The sequence below is a fragment of the Scyliorhinus canicula genome, chromosome 6 (assembly GCF_902713615.1).
Source record: "Scyliorhinus canicula chromosome 6, sScyCan1.1, whole genome shotgun sequence".
NCBI lineage: Eukaryota > Metazoa > Chordata > Chondrichthyes > Carcharhiniformes > Scyliorhinidae > Scyliorhinus > Scyliorhinus canicula.
In genome coordinates this window covers 197,878,068-197,898,366 of record NC_052151.1, presented here as the reverse complement: position 1 = coordinate 197,898,366, position 20,299 = coordinate 197,878,068, and the positions used below count along the sequence as shown (strand labels likewise).

Below are 20,299 nucleotides of genomic sequence, written 5' to 3'. Positions count from 1 at the left end.
AAAGTGGTTCTTTGGGTTGCGTCAGGCAAGGTTGATCAGGGAGGGTAATCAGTCCAGATGTGCCGGCTGATCACTGCGTCAGACCAGATATTAACCAGATAACGCTTCCTGGGTAAGTATGCGGGTATGCCTTGTATCTATCCCAAGTCACTGACCCTGATTTCAGTGACAGAAACTTTGCAAAGGCTACAGGCACTGGAGATGAGCCAATTGGAAGTTTAAATTTCCCAGATAATTACAGCGACTCTGAGAGTCAGGATTTTCGTAGGGTCTAATGTCTCCCAACTTTCATCTCACACATTCGTAAAATCCCTACAGTGCAGAAGGAGGCCATTTGTCCCATCAAGTCCCCACCAACACTCTGAGAGAGCATCCTACCTAGGCCCAATCCCCAGCCCTATCCTCATAACCCAGTAATCCCACCGAACGTTTGGATACCTTGGGGCAATTTAGCATGGCCACTCCACCTAACCTGCACATCTTTGACCTGTGGGAGGAAACTGGAGCACTCGGAGCACTTGGGGAGGAGAAGAGGAAGTGAAGAGGAGAATGTGCAAACTCCACACAGTCACCTGAGGCCGGAATTGAACCTGGGTCCCTGGCGCTGTGAAGCAGCAGTGCTAACCACCGTGCTGCTCCCATCTCAACCACCTGGAGATTGGATGATTTGGGCCAATGCCCTGTTTTATGATTTATGATTAATATTACTTAATCAATGCCTTCTACTTGACAGCATCCTGTTACATGGCAACCATCCAAAGAAGGAGATCGCCTCATTGGACGTATTATTTTAAACAAGAGAACAAGTATGCCAAAAGAATCAGGAGCTCTGCTTGGGTTGAAAGTGAGTTCTTCAAAATGATATCTGTGTACATCACATCAGTAAAATGAAGTTAAATTCTGAATGATGAATACATCTCTTTAAGGAAGAGATATTTACATTGCTGTAAATATATACTCAAGCCTGCAAAGTATTTGCTGGGTTTCATCAACTTGCATCCCACAGATTATTTGTTGAGTTTGAAGAAATATGTTGCTGACTGAATGTTTCTCAGCACCATGTGACTGAAATGATGTGCCCTTTCATCAGTTCAAAGTTACCCAAGGGTCACGTTTTGTTTACATTTATTCTGAATTGGAAAACATCTGATACACACATGATAGATGAGCAGTGAACCATTTGATTTGTACATTTTGCACAGTTTCATGCAAAGTTAGGTTACTCCTGGTAGCACCTGACTGACCCTTGAACAGCTCTTCACTAACCCTTGAATTTCAAAGCAAACACTCCCAAGAAGGTCCCACCCGTGTTACTGGACAGGATGACGAGAATCCTCTGCCCTGAATGTTACAATGTCACAGGTGCTAACTTACCAAACACGAAGAGACAAAAAAACTAATGGTTTCATGACAACTTTGTACAGCCAATCAGCTCAACACAGATTGGGAATCAAACCTGGATCTCCACTAATTTAGATGTTTTAGTATCATACCAGATTGTGCGCTAGTAAGCTAAACCTCTCTTTACACTGTTATGTTATGGGGCAGTGACTAAAATGTGACTTTGGTATAATTTATAGTGCAACACCCACGTAGCTTCTTACTCTGCATAGTAATTATTGAGAATAGCCACTGTGCATAAATGATGCTTTCATCAATCATATTTAAACAGTTTCATGCTGAAATAATTTGATATTCTTGTCATCCAGGTGGTCGGAGGAAAGATAACAGAAACCGGGCGACTCGGGGCCTTCATCACCAAAGTAAAAAAAGGCAGTTTAGCTGATGTTGTTGGCCATTTGAGAGCAGGTAAGTAAATGTTCTGCATGTCTGCCTTCATGGTTAGCTCTATAAAATTCATCTTTCTATGTTGTGACATTCTCTGTGATCACTCGACTTCCAGCAAATACCTACTAATCTCATTGCTTTAAACGTTTTGTTTGTGCTGAGCACATACCGACCGGTCGGTTACTTAAGTGAAGCAAATTTGGGAAAGATTTCCTGTTTGTGCTGCCATAAAATCCTAAATGGGTTTATAAAAGTGTACATGGTTCATGATGGGACTACAGTGTCTGTGGGAAACCCTCCCTTTTGATCTATTTGTTGTTGTGAGGATATGATCAGTGAATTGGTACAAAGTGCATGAGGCTGAGGATTGTCATCAAGAGAAAGGAAAGGGAGCATTTCACAACCTCAGACCTGCATAAGTGCTTTACAGCCAATTAAGTATTTTGGGTGTGATCAGGGTTACAAGAGGAAGATAGGGACAGAGGACTTAGAAGCATAGAATCCCTACAATGCAAAAGGGGGTCATTCGGCCCATTGAGCCTGGACAATCCTTCGAAAGACCATCCTACCCAGGCCCAATCCCCGACCCTTTCCCTGTAGCCTCACCCAACCTGCGGCCACTTAGGGGTAATTTAGCGTGGCCAATCCACCTAGCCTTTGGACAATGGGAGGAAACCGGAGCACCTGGAGGAAACCCTGGGAGAATGTGCAAACCATACAGACAGTAACCCCGAGGTGCGAATAAAATCCGGGTCCCTGGAGCTGTGAGGCACCAGTGCTAACCATTGTACCTCCGTGCTGCTCTATAGAAAACTTAGAAGCGGGAGATGGGCTACTTTTTTCCTTTGAGCCTGCTCCATCATTTGATGTGATAATTACCAATCTGGTTGTGATCTCAACTCTACTTTCGTGTCTGAGGCATAACCCTTGACTTGTTTATCTATCAAAAATCTGCAAGTCAGCTTTGAATAACTCAGTGATCCAGACTCCACTGCTTTCAATGGTAGAGGATTTCACAGACTTACCAGCCCCTCGAGAGATGAACAAATCTCATCTACATCTTCATCTTAAAAGGGGGACCTTGTATTTTTTTAAGTGTGTCCCAAAAAAAGGACATGTCTGTCCAGCTACTATCCTATCAAATCCCCTCAGGAGTTACATGTTTCACCTTTCATTCTTCTGAGCTCCAATGCAACCTCTTCAACCTTTCTTCAGTAAACCCTTAATCCGAGGAATGAGTTAAGGGAACCTTCTCTGAACTATAAGCAGACCAGAACTGTCGACAATACTCCAGATGTGAACTCGTTGATGCCCCACACAGCTGCAGTAAAACATTCCTACTTCTATATTCCATTCCTCGCAATAAACGGCCTTCCTGATCACTTGCCATATCTGCATGCTAAATTGTTGTGATTCATGTAGCAGGACATCCCGATCTCTCCCCCCCGCCCGCCCACATCTCAATCTTTCTCCATTTAAATAGAATACTATTTTTCGATTTGTTATAGCCCCCATGCAGACCATGGGGAAACGATCATTGATCTCTCTGTGGGATTCATGGAATATGAGCTCTTTAGCTAGGGGCAGAGGCTAACCACCTGGGGCTCGTTAGGAGCAAGGTATAAAATCAGGCCCAAGTCGGGGCCTGACAGAACAAGATACTCCCAGATAGCATTGCACTGGGAGTGAAGTGCTGCATTAAGCAGAGTTGTGTCAATATGGAAATAAATTTGCCTTCGTTAACGACCGCTTCCTTAAGGGTTATTATACTATTCATCCAGTCAAAGTGGACAATTTAGCATATGACCCTCAGCAGACATGGCCCTAAATCCACATAGAGTATCTCTGTCATGGTATTAAAGAATGAAGCCCAGAAGCCTACAAGTTTGGGGCAGGACCAGAACATATGGGTGTGACTAGCCAGGCCAAGAGATCAGCGATCACAGTTGTCCTCAACATTTAGCAAAAACCCCCTCATCCTTGTCCTAATGAAGTGGATCCTGTGTACCACCTTAATCTAAAGTAGGCTCAACCGAGCACATGAAGACGTGGAGTTGACGCTGTGAAAGACTTCCTTCCAAACCTCACCACTAATAATAGAACATAGAACATTACAGTAGTACAGGCCCTTCGGCCCTCGATGTTGCGCTGACCTGAGAAACCACTCTGAAGCCCATCTACACTATTCCCTTATCATCCATATGTTTATCCAATGACCATGTCAATGCCCTTAATGTTGGCGAGTCCACTACTGTTGCAGGCAGGGCATTCCACGCAGAGAGAAGACAGAGGGTGGTAGTTGATGGGAAATGTTCAGCCTGGAGTTCAGGTACTAGTGGTGTACCACAAGGATCTGTTTTGGGGCTACTGCTGTTTGTCATTTATCATAAATGACCTGGAGGAGGGCGTGGAAGGATGGGTGAGTAAATTTGCAGATGGCACTAAAGTCGGTGGAGTTGTGGACAGTGCGGAAGGATGTTGCAGGTTACAGAGGGACATAGATAAGCTGGTCTGAGAGGTGGCAAATGGAGTTTAATGCAGAAAAGTGTGAGGTGTTTCATTTTGGAAGGAATAAAGAACCTACCTCTGACACCTGTCCTATACCTATCTCCCCTCAATTTAAATCTATGTCCCCTTGTGCTAGCCATCACCATCAGAGGAAAAAGGCTCTAACTGGCCTATAGAATCCTCTGATCATCTTGTATGCCTCAACTAAGTCACCTCTTAACCTTCTTCTCTTTAATGAAAACAGCCTTAAGTTCCTCCACCTTTCCTCATAAGATCTTCCCTCCATACCAGGCAACATCCTGGTAAATCTCCTCTGTACCCTTTCCAATGTTTCCACGTCCTTCCTATAATGCAGCAACCAGAACTGCACGCAATACTCCAAATGCGGCCGCACCAGAGTTTTGTACAACTGCAACATGACCTCATGGCTCCGAAACTCAATCCCTCTATCCATAAAAGCTAACACACCGTACGCCTTCTTAACCCCATCAACCTGGGTGGCAACTTTCAGGGATCTATGTACATGGACACCGAGATTTCTCTGCTCATCCACACTACCAAGAATCTTACCATTAGCCCAGTACTCTGTCGTCCTGTTACTCCTTCCAAAATCATGCCTCCAACTGGGATCCGAATTTTATTAACTCCCTGCTGGCCTCCTTCTCCAATCTTGACTCACGTCAGCTTATATTAGGGGACCTGAACTGTGTTCTGGACCCTAGATTGGATTGTTCACAGCCTAAACCCTGAATCCATTGGGGATGGCCAGGGCTTTGTCATCTATGATAGCTGAGTACTTATTTTGGACCATGCTCCGCACCTTATTGAATTGTTGGTCGAGTCTAGTCCCGCCCAACATCCACCCTGGAGGTTACATACTACACTGTTAGCTGATTTTTAAAATGTGTGAGCGTATGACCACTGCCATAGATGAGTCTTAATAGGTCGAAATCAATTTCACCTTCCACATTGTGGGAGGCTCTTAACGTGGTTCTCGAGGAGGAATTATCTCCTACAGGACGTATGTGTTGAAGATGGCTAGTTTGGAGCAGCCGAGGCTGGTGGATTCCATCCTCAAGGTGGATCACAGGATTTTCTTGATCCTACTCCGGAGCTGTTGGCAAATAGGCAAAGATTACAGATCCCGTTTGAGCAATTGCCAACAGGCTTGATGGTACGTCATCTACAACGCTCCAGGGGTACGTTCTGAGTATGGGGAGAAGGCTAGTCATGTTCTGACTCACCAGCTAAAACAGCAGCTGGCCTCCCGGCAGATCACTCAGTTACTTAACTTGAGTGTCAGCCTCGTTTCCGCCTCCTCCGGTCAATGCAGTTTTTAAATTGTTTTATAGTGATCTTTATAGCTCAGGACCCCCTTCACATAAATTGGCCATGCCTGACTTTCTTGGACAGTCTACCTATTCCAACAGTTGAGGTGAGTCAGAGTGATGAGTTGGACACCCCGCTATTCCCTGAAGAAATGTTGAAATGTATTAGGCAAAGCCCCTTGCCCGGCTGATTTTCCGATTGAATTTTACAAGAGGTTCTTGGAACAGCCTGTGCCATTGTTATTGGACATAGAATCACCACAGTGCAGAAGGAGGCCATTCGGCCCATCGATTCTGCACCAACCTTGTGAAAGAGCACCCTACCTAGGCCCACGCCCCCAACCTATCCCCGTAATTATGAGAGTAAACTTGCTCAGAATATAAAAACAGATAGTAAAAGTTTCTACAAATAGATAAAACAAAAAGAGTGGCTAAGGTAAATATTGGTCCTTTAGAGGATGAGAAGGGAGATTTAATAATGGGAGATGAGGAAATAGCTGAGGAACTGAACAGGTTTTTTGAGTCGGTCTTCACAGTGGAAGACACAAATAACATGCCAGTGACTGATAGAAATGAGGCCATGACAGGTGAGGACCTTGAGATGATTGTTATCACTAAGGAGGGAGTGATGGGCAAGCTAATGGGGCTAAAGGTAGACAAGTCTCCTGGCCCTGATGGAATGCATCCCAGAGTGCTAAAAGAGATGGCTAGGGAAATTGCAAATGCGCTAGTGATAATTTACCAAAATTCACTAGACTCTGGGGTGGTCCTGGCGGATTGGAAATTAGCAAACGTGACACCACTGTTTAAAAAAGGAGGTAGGCAGAAAGCAGGAAATTATAGGCCAGTGAGCTTAACTTCAGTAGTAGGGAAGGTGCTGTAATCTATCATCAAGGAAGAAATAGCGAGGCATCTGGATGAAAATTGTCCCATTGGGCAGACGCATCATGGGTTCATAAAGGGCAGGTCGTGCCAAACTAATTTAGTGGAATTTTTTGAGGACATTACCAGTGCGGTAGATAATGGGGAGCCAATGGATGTGGTGTATCTGAATTTTCAGAAAGCCTTCGACAAGGTGCCACACAAAAGGTTGCTGCATAAGATAACGATGCATGGCATTAAGGGTAAAGTAGTAGCATGGATAGAGGATTGGTTAATTAATAGAAAGCAAAGAGTGGGGATTAATGGGTGTTTCTCTGGTTGGCAATCAGTAGCTAATGGTGTCCCTCAGGGATCAGTGTTGGGCCCACAATTGTTCACAATTTACGCAGATGATTTGGAGTTGGGGATCAAGGGCAATGTGTCCAAGTTGCAGACGTCACTCAGATGAGTGGTAAAGCAAAAAGTGCAGACGATACCGGAAGTCTGCAGAGGGATTTGGATAGGTTAAGTGAATGGGCTAGGGTCTGGCAGATGGAATACAATGTTGACAAATGTGAGGTTATCCATTTTGGTAGGATATAACAGCAAACAGGATTATTATTTAAATGATAAAATATTAAAGCATGCTGCTGTGCAGAGAGACCTGGGTGTGCTAGTGCATGAGTCGCAAAAAGTTGGTTTACAGGTGCATCAGGTGATTAAGAAGGCAAATGGAATGTTGTCCTTCATTGCTAGAGGGATGGAGTTTAAGACTAGGGAGGTTATGCTGCAATTGTATAAAGTGTTAGTGAGGCCACACCTGGAGTATTGTTTTCAGTTTTGATCTCCTTACCTGAGAAAGGACATACGGGTGCTGGAGGGTGTGCAGAGGAGATTCACAATGTTAATCCCAGAACTGAAGGGGTTGGATTAAGAGGAGAGGTTAAATAGACTGGGACTGTACTCGGAATTTAGAAGGATGAGGGAGGTTCTTATAGAAACATATAAAATTATGAAGGGAATAGATAGGATAGATGCGGGCAGGTTGTTTCCACTGGCGGGTGAAAGCAGAACTCGGGGGCATAGCCTCAAAATAAGGGGAAGTAGATTTAGGACTGAGTTTAGGAGGAAGTTCTTCACCCAAAGGGTTGTGAATCTATGGAATTCCTTGCCCTGTGAAGCAATTGAGCCTCCTTCATTAAATGTTTTTAAGATAGAGATAGATAGTTTTTTGAAGAATAAAGGGATTAATGGTTATGGTGTTCAGGCTGGAAAGTGGAGCTGAGTCCACAAAAGATCAGCCATGATCTCATTGAATGGCGGAGCAGGCTCGAGGGGCCAGATGGCCTACTCCTGCTCCTAGTTCTTATGTAATCCAGTAGCCCCACCTGGACACTAAGGGGCAATTTACCATGGCCAATCCACCTAACATGTACATCTTTTGAACTATGGGAGGAAACCAGAGCACCTGGAGGAAATCCACACAGATGGGGAGAAAGTGCAAACTCTATACCCAGTCACCCAAGGCAGGAACTGAACCTGGGTCCCTTGCTCTGTGAGGCAGCAGCGCTAACCACTGTGCCACCCCATGTTTAATGATTCCCTGTCCCAAGTGTTCCTGTCTCCGACCACACTCAAGCCTCCGTTTATCTGCTTCTTAAGAAAGACAAAGACCCAACAGAGTGCGGTTCGAACAGCTCTTAAATGCAGACGTCAAGCTACTCTCTGAGGTGTTGGCACTGTAGTTGGAGCCTTGCCTCCCAAATACAATTTTGGGGGCTCATCAGGCTTCATGAAAGGCCGACACATGTCGGCCAATATACGCCACCTGTTAAATGTAATCTTTTCCCCCTCCCCAGCTGCTGGTGATAGTTTCTTTGGATGCTGAAAAAGCATTTGACAGTGGGACTACTTATTTGAGATTCTTTGAAGGTTTGGTCATAAATGTGCGTCCTGGTTTTGCCTGTCATGATGCCCCTACTGCCAGTGTTAATGCGAGCAATCTGAATTCTGACTATTTTCCCTTGAATGGGGGGCACGAGGCAGGACTGTCCACTTTCCCCACTCCTGTTCACTCTGGCAATAGAGCAGTTCTTGAAGGTGCTGAGGTCCTCACGTCACTGGAAGGATATTTGTTGGGATCGGGTGGAACATCAGGCGTCTCTCCCTGTGTTTGACCTCCTTTGTATCATGGACCCAGCCCCCTCCATAGCATCAAAACCAATTTGCAGAGGTGGAATAGCCCTCCTCTGTCCTTGGCGGGCAGGGTTCAGACTTTGAAAATGAAGTGCTCTCAAGATTGTTTTTTTCTTTCAATTCTTTCCATTATTCTCCCCAAGCTCTTTTTTAAATCAGGGTCAACAAATTGATATCCTCTTTTATTTGGGCAGGTAAGCATCCTGGATTCAGTAGCTTTCTACTACAACAGTGAGGGGGCTTGGCTGTCCCCAGTTTATTGCTTTATTAGTGGGCCACTAATATTCAAAAAATACTCTTGTGGATTTGTGATCCCAATTCTATTTGGGGACAAATGGAGGGTCGTTTCTGCTCTGCTCCTGCTGCTTTTGCCATAGTCACTGCACCATTACCTTTTTCTCCTGCCAGATTTTCCTCAGACTCAGTGGTAGTCTCCTCTCAGGATTTAGAAACAATTTAGACAGCATTTTAGGCTCCTTTCTCTTTCTTCACTTGCCACTATTTGCAACAATCACATTTTTCTGCCACCTGGCTTGGACCCAATATTTAAATCTTAGAAAAAAATCGTGTTCGCGAAGGGGCGGTTTGCCTGTTTTAGGGAGTTCGCTGATAAATTCCAGTTGCCCAACTCTAGCCTGTTTCGGTATCTTCACGATTACGATTTCTTGCGTGAGGCTTTTCCTTCCTTTCCTCTGGCACCACCTTCTTCTTTAATGATAAAGGTTCTATCCCTGGCTTGTCTTGGTAAGAGATCTTTTTAGATTTTTGGCCAAATTCTATCATCGGACTCTGCTCCGTTAAGCGATGTGAGGGTGACAAGGGTATGTGAGTTGGGTCCCATTCTCACTGATGGAGCTTGGAGCGAGGCCCTTCACAGGGTTAACTCTGCGAGTCGTTCATCATAAATACCTGGCCTGTCATAACCCCAGATAGTGCGATGGTTGTTGAAGTCATCCACGTTTGTTGCTGGGTGTTGGAGGACAGGTAGGGCATCATCTTGCAGGAGGTAGAAGGAGGCTAATACACATTGGCAATTCTGTAGTATCGAATCATGATGGTGTCACAGAGATTGCCAGTGGAATTCTCGGTTGGTGGGATCTTCTGGTCCGCTGGCAGCCCGACGGTTTCCCGATGATGTGGGGTGGCCGCAATGGGAAACCCCATTGGCCGGCTATGGGAACTGTCCGGCTACGGAAGCAGAGAATCCTGCTGAGGGCGTGGGCGGTCATTGAGGATAAGGCGGCTGGAGGACCAAAGAATCCCGCTCCAGATGTTTGTATGTTTGATGCATCTGTGATGTTGGTGTGCACATACGTTGCTCCACCATGTTTGGCACGGCCATGGAAAGTGACCAGATCATAGTTGTTTATTTTTTATCTAGATCTTTGGGCATTGTCGATGATGTGGGTTTCCTATAGGCAGATCACATCAGTTTTGTGGGTTCTGCAGAGCGACTTGATGATTTCACCCTTAACAGTTGACATCCCTTCAACATTAAGGTGAAGAATTCTGAGAGCAGAGCCGACATCTTCAAGGTTGCCATCTGCTCGGGGCTGGTCTGTGATGGGCTGGCTGGAGTGAAGGACACTGCTTCAGGATTATTGGTTTCTGCAGAAGACTCTGGACGTGCGACAATGTTGATCCATTACCCCGCAACAAGATTAAAATGTTATGACATTTTTTTATTGACAGCAAAATATTTCCTTCACTTGGTTGGGAAATCAATATATAGTGGCCATCACGGAGACATGGTTGAGGGAGGGGCAGGTTTGGAGCTCATCATCCCAGGATATAAAATCTTCAGGCAAGATAGAGGAGGGTGTAAAAGAGGAGGTGGCATTATATTATTAGTTACGGAGTCAGTTATTGCAGTAAGCAGCGATGATATCTTGGAGGGGGCATCAAATCAAGCTTTGTGGTTAGAGTTCAGAAAAAAATGGGACAGCCACATTGAACATAGAACGATACAGCGCAGTACAGGCCCTTCGGCCCTCGATGTTGCACCGACATGGAAAAAAAAACTAAAGGCCATCTAACCTACACTATGCCCTTATCATCCATATGCTTATCCAATAAACTTTTAAATGCCCTCAATGTTGGCGAGTTCACTACTGTTGCAGGTAGGGCATTCCACGGCCTCACCACTCTTTGCGTAAAAAACCCACCTCTGACCTCTGTCCTATATCTATTACCCCTCAATTTAAGGCTATGTCCCCTCGTGCTAGCCACCTCCATCCGCGGGAGAAGGCTCTCGCTGTCCACCCTATCTAACCCTCTGATCATTTTGTATGCCTCTATTGCTAGATATTTATTACAGACCTCCAGATAGTCAGCAGGAAATTGAGGAGAAAATGTGCAATTTGCAGAGTTGTGTAAAAATAATAAGAGGGTAATTATATTAGGTGATTTCAACTTTCCTAAATTAATTGGGATCACTGTATTAAGAGCTCAGATGGAGTGGAGTTACTAAAATGTATACAGGAAGAACGTTTTAGCTCAATAAGGACCGAATTCTGGGGTATTAAGCAGGGTAGGTGGTTAATGTTTCGATGGCCGGACATTTTGGTGATAGCGACCACGGCATGATCAGTAAAAAAAAAAGGTTATGGATTGGGGGAGAGTGAATTTTAGTAAAAGAAGGCCAAGGTAGACTTGGAAAGGTTACTTGTGGGGAAATCTACAGAAGAGCGGTGGGGGGGGGGTGTTCAAAAAGAAATGGGGAGGGTACAAGCTCAGAGAACCATAGATGACCAGAGACATTCAGGATATGAGGAGAAGGAAAAGAGAGGTGTTTAGCAAGAACAAGGGGAGTAAATCAAGGGAGGCATTCATTGGTAGGTTGTTGAACAGATACTTCATATCTGTCTTCACCCAAGAGAATGAGGAGGTAGGTATAGAACTCAGGGAGAGAGGCTGTGAGGTTTTAGTGCAAATATTCAAAGGGAGTGACGAGGCATCGTAGATGTTGGCAGGGTTTAAAGTGGTTAAACCTCCAGGTCTGGGTGAATTGTGTCCCAGGATGCTGTGGGAAGCAGAGGTGGAGATTGCAGGGGCTCTGACCCAAATTTTTAATTCCTCTCTGGTCTCGAGGGAGATGCCAGAGGATTGGAGAACAGTTAATGTGGTCTCATTATTTAAGAAAGATTGTAGAGACAAGTCGGGGAACTACAAACCAGTGAGTCTCAGGTCAGTGGTAGGGAAATTATTAGAGAAAATTCTGAAGGAGGGACTCTATCTCCACTTGAAGAGGTAAGGTTTGATCAGGAATAGTCAGAATGGCTTTGTCAGAGGGAGGTCGTGCCTAAAATATGTGATTGAATTTTTTGAGCAAATGACCAGGTGCCAGGTTAGTGCAGTTGATGCAGTTTGCATGGATCTCAGCAAAGCCTTTGACAAGATTCCACAAGAGGACTTACAAAGAAGGCAAATGCATAAGACCTGATTGAGGTGTACAAGATTGAGGGGTGTGGAGAGGGAGCACCTGTTGAAGAGTCAGTTACGAGGGGACACAAGTTCAAGGTGAGGGGCTGGTGGTTTGGATTGGATTTGTTTGTTTATTGTCACGTGCACCGAGGTACAGTGAAAAGTATTTTTCTGCAAGCAGCTCAACAGATCATTCGGTACATGGGAAGAAAAGGGAATTGAACAGAATTCAAGAAAATACATGAGAATACATAATAGGGCAACACAATATATATAATGTACTACATAAGCATTGGCATCGGATGAAGCAGACATGGGTGTAGTGTTAATGAGGACAGTCCATAAAAGGGTCATTTAGGAGTCTGGTGACAGTGGGGAAGAAGCTGTTTTTGAGTCTGTTCGTCCGTGTTCTCAGACTTCTGAATCTCCTGCCCGATGGAAGAAGTTGGAAAAGTGAGTAAGCCGGGTGGGAGGGATCCTTGATTATGCTGCCTGCTTTCCCCCGGCAGCGGGAGGTGTAGATGGAATCAATGGATGGGAGGCAGGTTCGTGTGATGGACTGGGCGGTATTCACGACTGTCTGAAGTTCCTTGCGGTCCTGGGCCGAGCAGTTGCCATACCAGGCTGTGATGCAGCCCGAGAGGATGCTCTCTATAGTGCATCTGTAAAAGTTGGTAAGGGTTAATGTGGACATGCCAAATTTCCTTAGTTTCCTGAGGAAGTAAAGGCGCTGTTGTGCTTTCTTGGTGATAGCGTCGACATGAGTGGACCAGGATAGATGTTTGGTGATGTGCACCCCTAGGAATTTGAAACTGCTCACCATCTCTACCTCGGCTCCGTTGATGCTGACAGGGGTGTGTACAGTACTATGCTTCCTGAAGTCGATGACCAGCTCTTTAGTTTTGCTGGCATTAAGGGAGAGATTGTTGTCGTTGCACCACTCCACTAGGTTCTCTATCTCCCTCCTGTATTCAGACTCGTCGTTATTCGAGATCCGGCCCGGTTTGGGGGGATTTGAGGAAAATATTTTTTACCCAGAGGATGGTGACGGTCTGGAATGCACTGCCTGGGAGAGTGGTAGAGGCACGTTGCTTCACAGCCTTTAAAAAGTACTTGGATGAGCGCATGGCACATCATCACATTCAAAGCTATGGACCAGGTGCTGGCAAATGGGATTAGGTAGGTAGGTGAGGTGTTTCTCACGTGTCGGTGAGACTCGATGGGCCTCTTCTGCGCTGTATTATTCTGTATTCCGCATAGAGTATCGATTATTACTAATGTTCTGTGAAAAATGTGAAATATCAGAATGTCTTATTTGCATTGCAAAGCTTTTTCAGTCTGAAAGTTATATTTTCAGAAAAGATATAATAATTGTGAAACCTTTTTTCTAGGTGATGAAGTTCTTGAATGGAATGGTAAACCGTTACCAGGAGCTACAAATGAAGAAGTTTACAATATCATCTTGGAATCAAAATCAGAACTTCAAGTTGAAATAGTTGTTTCAAGGCCAATTGGGTAAGGTTTGGAAACACGTCTAATTCTATTTCTGAAACAAGGAGCTAGTTAATCATAGAATCCCTACGGTGCAGAAGGAGGCCATTCAGCCCATCGAGTCTGCACTGACTCTCTGAAAGAGCACCCCACCTAAGCCCAATTCCCCACCCTATCCCCATAAGATTAAGTTGGAAAAGGATAGAAATCAGTCACAAATTATGATCTCAGACTGGAAAATGGTGAATTTTACAGGTCTAAAAGTTGAACCGGAGCAGATTGATTCGAAACCCATTTTGGTAGACACAACAGAGGATGAAAAATGGGAGACTTTCAAAGCAAAGATGAATAGAGTGCAAGCTAAGTACGTACCCATGAGAAATAAAAACAGCGTATCCAAAGCTCGAGTACCCTGTATGACTAAGGATATTGATGACCCGTTGGTTGAGCGAGTCCAGTTACTCCACGGCAACCCGCAGTATGTGTACGTGGAGTATCCCGACGGTTGGCAAGATACGGTCTCGCTTCGGGACCTGGCACCCGCCGGCGTGCGGCCTTCTCCCCCTACATCAACACCTCCCCCCCCCCCCCCCATTCCAATTCCCCCCAGCGCCCCCCACGACCCAGCGCACATGCCCCCTCTCCCGCGAGTACAGCGTCTCCACCACCGGCCCGGGGTACGGAGACACATCTACGACCGACGCTCCCGGACGCAAGGACGACCATCGGCCCGACGTCAACGGCTCCACTGCGGCGGTCCACCAGAATACCACGGGCACCCGACAGGTTGGCCGTGTCCATCTGATGCGACCATGGGACATCTTTTTTGGACTTTGTTGTTATTCTGTTGCACCTTAAGTAAGTAGTATTAGTAGTATTGTTTTTTTTGCCACGAGCCAGTGGGCAGCCCACCTTTCTCAATTTTCGCTGCTCATACCACCAGTCCTCGCCCCCCCTCTCTTCCACTTACACCCCCCCCCGCCTTCTTTCTCCACAAGGGGTGAATGTGGTGGTATGAATGTGAGCACTGCCATTGGTGCAGAGCATGGGTTTCCCATTGGCTCTGGCTGGTCATGTGCTTCTCGTCCGATTGGCTGGGACTAGTCATGTGACTGCTCACCAATTGGTCGAGAAGCAAGTAGACCCCGCCTCCGAGGCGGGGTATAAGTACCCAGAGTTCCCGGCGGTCGGCCTTTCTCTGTAGTCGACCACCGGGTTAACAACTAGCTGATTAAAGCCACAGTTTGGATTTTCATCGTGTCTCGAGGCCAATTGATGGTACATCAATTTAATCAGCTAGAATTTTGGAATGGAGCTACGCATCAAGCCTGACTGCCTCCGCACCAGCCCGCATGCTTCAAATGTGTCTGCAATCTTTAAACACTGGCAGGCGTGTTTTAACAGTTACCTGACAACTGCAGCCGGCAAGCCCACCAAGGAGCAGAAACTCCACATCCTCCACTCATGCGTGGGCACGGCGGTATACTCAATGATTGAGGACGAAAGCGATTATGATGTGGCCATGGAGATTCTCAAAGGACACTTTCTCTGGCCGGTCAACGGAGTATATGCATGGCACCTCCTGACGACTAGACAACAGTTCCCTGGTGAGTTACTCGACGAGTTTTACCAGGCCCTCACAGCTCTAGGGAGAACGTGCGCGTGTCTCCAAGTTTCGGTGACTGAGCACATGGAACTTTTAATCAGAGACGCTTACGTTGCTGGCATGCAATCCCCTTCTATCCGCCAACGATTGCTGGAGAAGAACTCCCTCAGCCTAGCTGAGGCACGGACTCTTGCAACCTCTGTGGAGGTTGCTGACCTGAACGCCCGCACATTCGCCCCCGGCCGCTCAACAACCCCCTAGACTTCATGGCACGCGCCAACCCCGTCCCCCGTGGACCCCGACCCCCCTCCCAGGCCTGCGCTGCGGGACGCCCCAATAAGCTATCAGGGCCCCGCTGCTATTTTTGTGGCCTCTCCAAGCACCCGCGCTGCCCGGCCCGCTCCGCTCTGTGTAAGAGCTGCGGGAAGAAGGGCCACTACGCGGTGGTCTGCCAGACCAAGTCGGTCGCTTCTGTTCCGTGCAGCGACCGCGGATCCCCCCCCCCCCCCCCAGGGCCCAGCACCGCACACCAACCTCTTTGGCCTGCCTCCCGGCCCCTGCAACGGCCCCACGGTCCTCCCAACCCTCGCTCCCAGCTGCCCCGACCGGCCCGCAGACGCCGCTGACACTGCCCCCAGCCGCCATGAGGTTCCCACGGGCGCCGCCATCCTGGGCCCCGGACGCCATGTACGGGCCATGGGCGCCGCCATCTTGGGGCCCCGGCTCCACGTGCGAGTCCTGGGCGCCGCCATCTTGGGGCCCCGGCTCCACGTGCGGGTCCTGGGCGCCGCCACCTTGAGCCAACACGGAAGGCCCTGCCAGTGCAACCTGCGGAGCTTGACCTTTCAATTCGGCAGCCCTATTCCCCCTCTTACTATTTGCAGCCTTGCGTCCCTGAAAGTGGACCCCCCTTCCTTGTTTGCTAACCTCACCTCAGATTGTAAACCTGTCGCCACTAGGAGCAGACGATACAGTGCCCAGGACCGGACCTTCATCGGGTCCGAAGTCCAGAGGCTCCTTAACGAAGGAGTTATCGAGGCCAGCAACAGTCCCTAGCGAGCCCAAGTGCTGGTAGTTCGGACTGGGGAGAAAAACCGGATGGTCATCGATTACAGTCAGACCATCAACAGGTTTACGCAGCTGGACGCGTATCCTCTCCCCCGTATTTCCGACCTGGTTAACAGAATCGCGAAATACAAATTCTTTTCCACGGTGGACCTTAAGTCCGCCTACCACCAGTTCCCCATCCGCGCGAGTGACCGAAAGTACACCGCGTTTGAGGCAGATGGGCGCCTCTACCACTTCCTCAGGGTTCCACTTGGTGTCACAAATGGTCTTCCAACGGGAGATGGACCGAATGGTCGACAAGCACGGATTAAAGCTACAGTTTGGATCTTCATCGTGTCTCGAGTCCAATTGATGGTACATCAAGGCATATGGTGCATGGCAGAACAATAATATCAATAGAAATCAGGAAACGGATTGCAAATGCAGGAGAGAAGCTAAGGCTGGAATGAGTAAGTCAAAGAGGAAGCATGAGGAAAGGATGGCAAGCTGTGTTAAAACAAATAGCAAAATCTTCTTCAAGCATATTAATGGGGCTTTTCACAGTAACTTCATTGAAGCTTACTTGTGACAATAAGTGATTATTGTTATATTATTATTAATGGTAAAGGATTAGTGAAGGACAGAGCGGGGCTCATAAGGAACATGGAAGGTAAACTGCTCACTGAAGTGGAGGGCATGGCAGTGGTATTAAATGAGTACTTTGCTTCTGTCTTTTTCAAATTAGAAGATGGTGACAATGGCCCAGTTGAAAATGTGGGTGTTGAGCAACTGAGTAGTATAGTGGTAGATAAAGAAAAGGTGCTAAAAAGGCAGGCGCACTCCAGGGAGAGAAATCGCCAAGCCCGGATGGGATGCATCCTAGACTGCTGTTAGAGGTAAGGGAGTGTATTGCGGAGCCATTGACCAAAATTTTCCAGGCCTCTCTAAACACAGGATTAGTCCTGGGGGACTGGAGGATTGCAAATGTGACACCATTGTTTAAGGTGGCGAAGGATAATCCAGGAAACTGCAGACCTGTCAGCTTGACATCAATAGTGAGAACATTGATGGAAGACATAATACGGGATGAGATAAAAATACACTTAGTGACAAATAAGTTAATACTAGACAGTCAACATAACTTTGTCAAGGGCAGGTCATGTCTGACAATTTTAATTGACTTCTTTGACGACGTAACACAGGCAGTGGATGAAGGTGGTGCCATGGATGTTGTAAATTTGGACTTTAAGAAAGAATTTGATACAATGCCGCATGGCACGTTGGTTAAAAAATTACAAATGTGTGGGATTGATGGGTCTTTCGGAGCATGGATTAGAAGTTGGCTGATAGATAGGAAACAGAGGGTAGATATAGATGGGCATTTCTCAGACTGGAGACGAGTTGAAAGTGGTGTTCCCCAAGGCTGTGTTGGGATCCTTGCTTTTTCTGATTCATATAAATGATTTAGAAGTGGGTGTTGAGGGTAAAACCTCTAAATTTGCAGATGATACTAAGCTCGGGAGAATAGTGAATTGTGAGGGTGACTCGGAGCAACTTTAGAGGGACATTGACAAGTTGGGCAGACACATGGCAGATGAACTTCAATGCAGCGAAATGTGAGGTCATGTATTTTGGTGGAAGAAACATGGGAGACAATACAGGCTCAATGGTGTACCTTTGAGGGGAATACAGGAGCAAAGGGAGCTCTGGGTTCAAGTGCATAATTCTCTCATGGTGGCCAGACAAGTTGAATAGTTGTTTTAGAATTCTTGGGTTTATAAATAGAGGCACAGAGTATAAAAGCAAGGAAGCGATGCCACACCTCTACAAATCATTGGTCAGATCACATTTGGAGTGGGTGGCGGGATGCTGGACTGGAGATTCCTCACCTCCTATGAGGAACGGACCTGGAGGTCACGGTGGTGGTCGATGATGGATCTGTCACCAACGTAGAGGTCTGCGTATGATGAGGAGGTGAGGGTCCACTGGACCACACACAGATGAACTCTCACATGTGAGTTCTTAATGCCATACAGAATGACCCACCACTCCAAATAACCGCATGTCCATTCTCCCGCAAGATCATCAACCGATGGTCTCCTCCTCCTCATCCCATGAGAGCACCTCGGAGGAGAACTCTGAGGATGCCACTGGAGAGGCATCACAGCTATCATCCCCTTGCTGCACCAGCACAGAGACACACCGGCTTCTGCGGCACTTTCTGGTGAGCATCACACGGTTGCTGATGCACATCTGGTGGAGGCAGGAGCACCCACGTGAGACAGCAGTCGGAGGTCTGCTGGATCCCAGGACCCAGCTGGGACTTAGTCAGATGATGATTCTCTGCACCAGGTTTACCCAGAGTTGATGCAGAAGCTAGGGTGCGACCGTGAGATACAGAGGGGATTGTCAGCGACCCACCAGCAGGTCCTTGGCCGATTGAAGGAGACCCAAAGGTTACGACCGCAGGATATGGCGCCGGCAATGCTTGGCAGAGAGGCCAACACTGCTATGGTGGCGGCCACAGAGGAGAGCCTGGTGCACAATGTCAGGAAGTGTCCAAGGCTTGGCTCAGTCAGTGCCCCCACCCCCCCATGGTTGAGCGCCTCAACATGTCTCAGTCACTGGAGGAACGTGACCCCATACCAGTTGGACCTTGATGAGGCGCTGCGGAACAGGTCTCAGGCTCAGTTGGGCATTGCTGAGGCCCCCCAGAGCACATCCCAGTCCCATGTGGGCATAGTCGAGTCGCTGCGGGACATGTCTCCGTCTCAGTTGGTCATAGCCGAGGGATTGCAGAGCATGACACAGTTACACAGGGCCATCTCCTAGTGGGTTGATGCCAGGCTGCAGACATTGGGCAGCCACCATTGGGGGGGCTGGCATAGTCAGATCACGCAGTTTTAAATGTGCAAAGGCTACTTCCTGTCCCCACCTTATGATCACAGCCCTCACCCACACTGTTTCTCCAGTTACAATTAACCATGAGACTGTGAAACAGGTAAACGTTCATCATGTGTCATCTGACCCAGCCCCAGCATGTTGCCTCCACTCCATAGTTGCAGTTATGGTTTTCGAAATTGTGACTCCCTAAGTTTTGTCATCCACTGTTTGGGTATTCCTGTTTTAGAACATAGAACAGTACAGCACAGTACAGGCCCTTCGGCCCATGATGTTGTGCTGACTATTTATCGGGGGCAGCACGGTAGCATTGTGGATAGCACAATTGCTTCACAGCTCCAGGGTCCCAGGTTCGATTCCGGCTTGGGTCACTGTCTGTGCGGAGTCTGCACATCCTCCCTGTGTGTGCGTGGGTTTCCTCCGGGTGCTCCGGTTTTCTCCCACAGTCCAAAGATGTGCAGGTTAGCTAGATTGGCCATGATAAATTGCCCTTAGTGTTGGGTGGGGTTACTGGGTTATGGGGATAGGGTGGAGGTGTTGATCTTGGGTAGGGTGCTCTTTGCAAGAGCCGGTGCAGACTCGATGGGCCGAATGGCCTCCTTCTGCACTGTAAATTCTATGAATTCTGTGATCAACCTAACCTATACCCCTTCAATTTACTGCTGTCCATGTGCCTGTCTAAGAGTCGCTTAAATGTCCCTAATAACTCTGACTCCACTACCTCCGCTGGCAGTGCATTCCACTCTCCCACCACTCTCTGTGTAAGGAACCCAGCTTTACACCACATCCACTGCCCGATCTTCATCAATGTGTCTCGTCACATCCTCAAAGAATTCAATGAGGCTTGTGAGGCATGACCTGCCCCTCACAAAGCCATGCTGACTATCTTTAATCGAACTATTGTTTTCAAAATGATCATAAATCCTATCTCTCAGAACCTTTTCAGTATTTTGCCCACCACAGATGTAAAACTGACTGGTCTGTAATTCCCAGGGATTTCCCTATTCCCTTTCTTGAACAGGGGAACAACATTCGCCTCCCTCCAATCATCAGGTACTACTCCAGTGGAGAGTGAGGATGGAAAGATCATCGCCAACGGCGCAGCAATCTCCTCCCTCACTTCCCGTAGTAACCTTGGGAGTATCCTGTC

At 47.3% G+C, this 20,299-nt stretch overlaps 1 protein-coding gene across 35 annotated transcripts in view; it reads left to right on the top strand.

Annotated features, from left to right (window-relative positions):
- Positions 1-20,299, top strand: part of LOC119967772 (regulating synaptic membrane exocytosis protein 1-like) — a 1,070,524-nt gene that overhangs the window by 579,030 nt on the left and 471,195 nt on the right. For all 35 annotated transcript variants that reach the window (XM_038800731.1, XM_038800737.1, XM_038800741.1 and 32 more), the window contains 3 exons: positions 734-844; positions 1,710-1,809; positions 13,496-13,619. In XM_038800731.1, the coding sequence (XP_038656659.1) occupies positions 734-844; positions 1,710-1,809; positions 13,496-13,619 (335 nt within the window). The remainder of the gene's footprint in view (positions 1-733; positions 845-1,709; positions 1,810-13,495; positions 13,620-20,299) is intronic.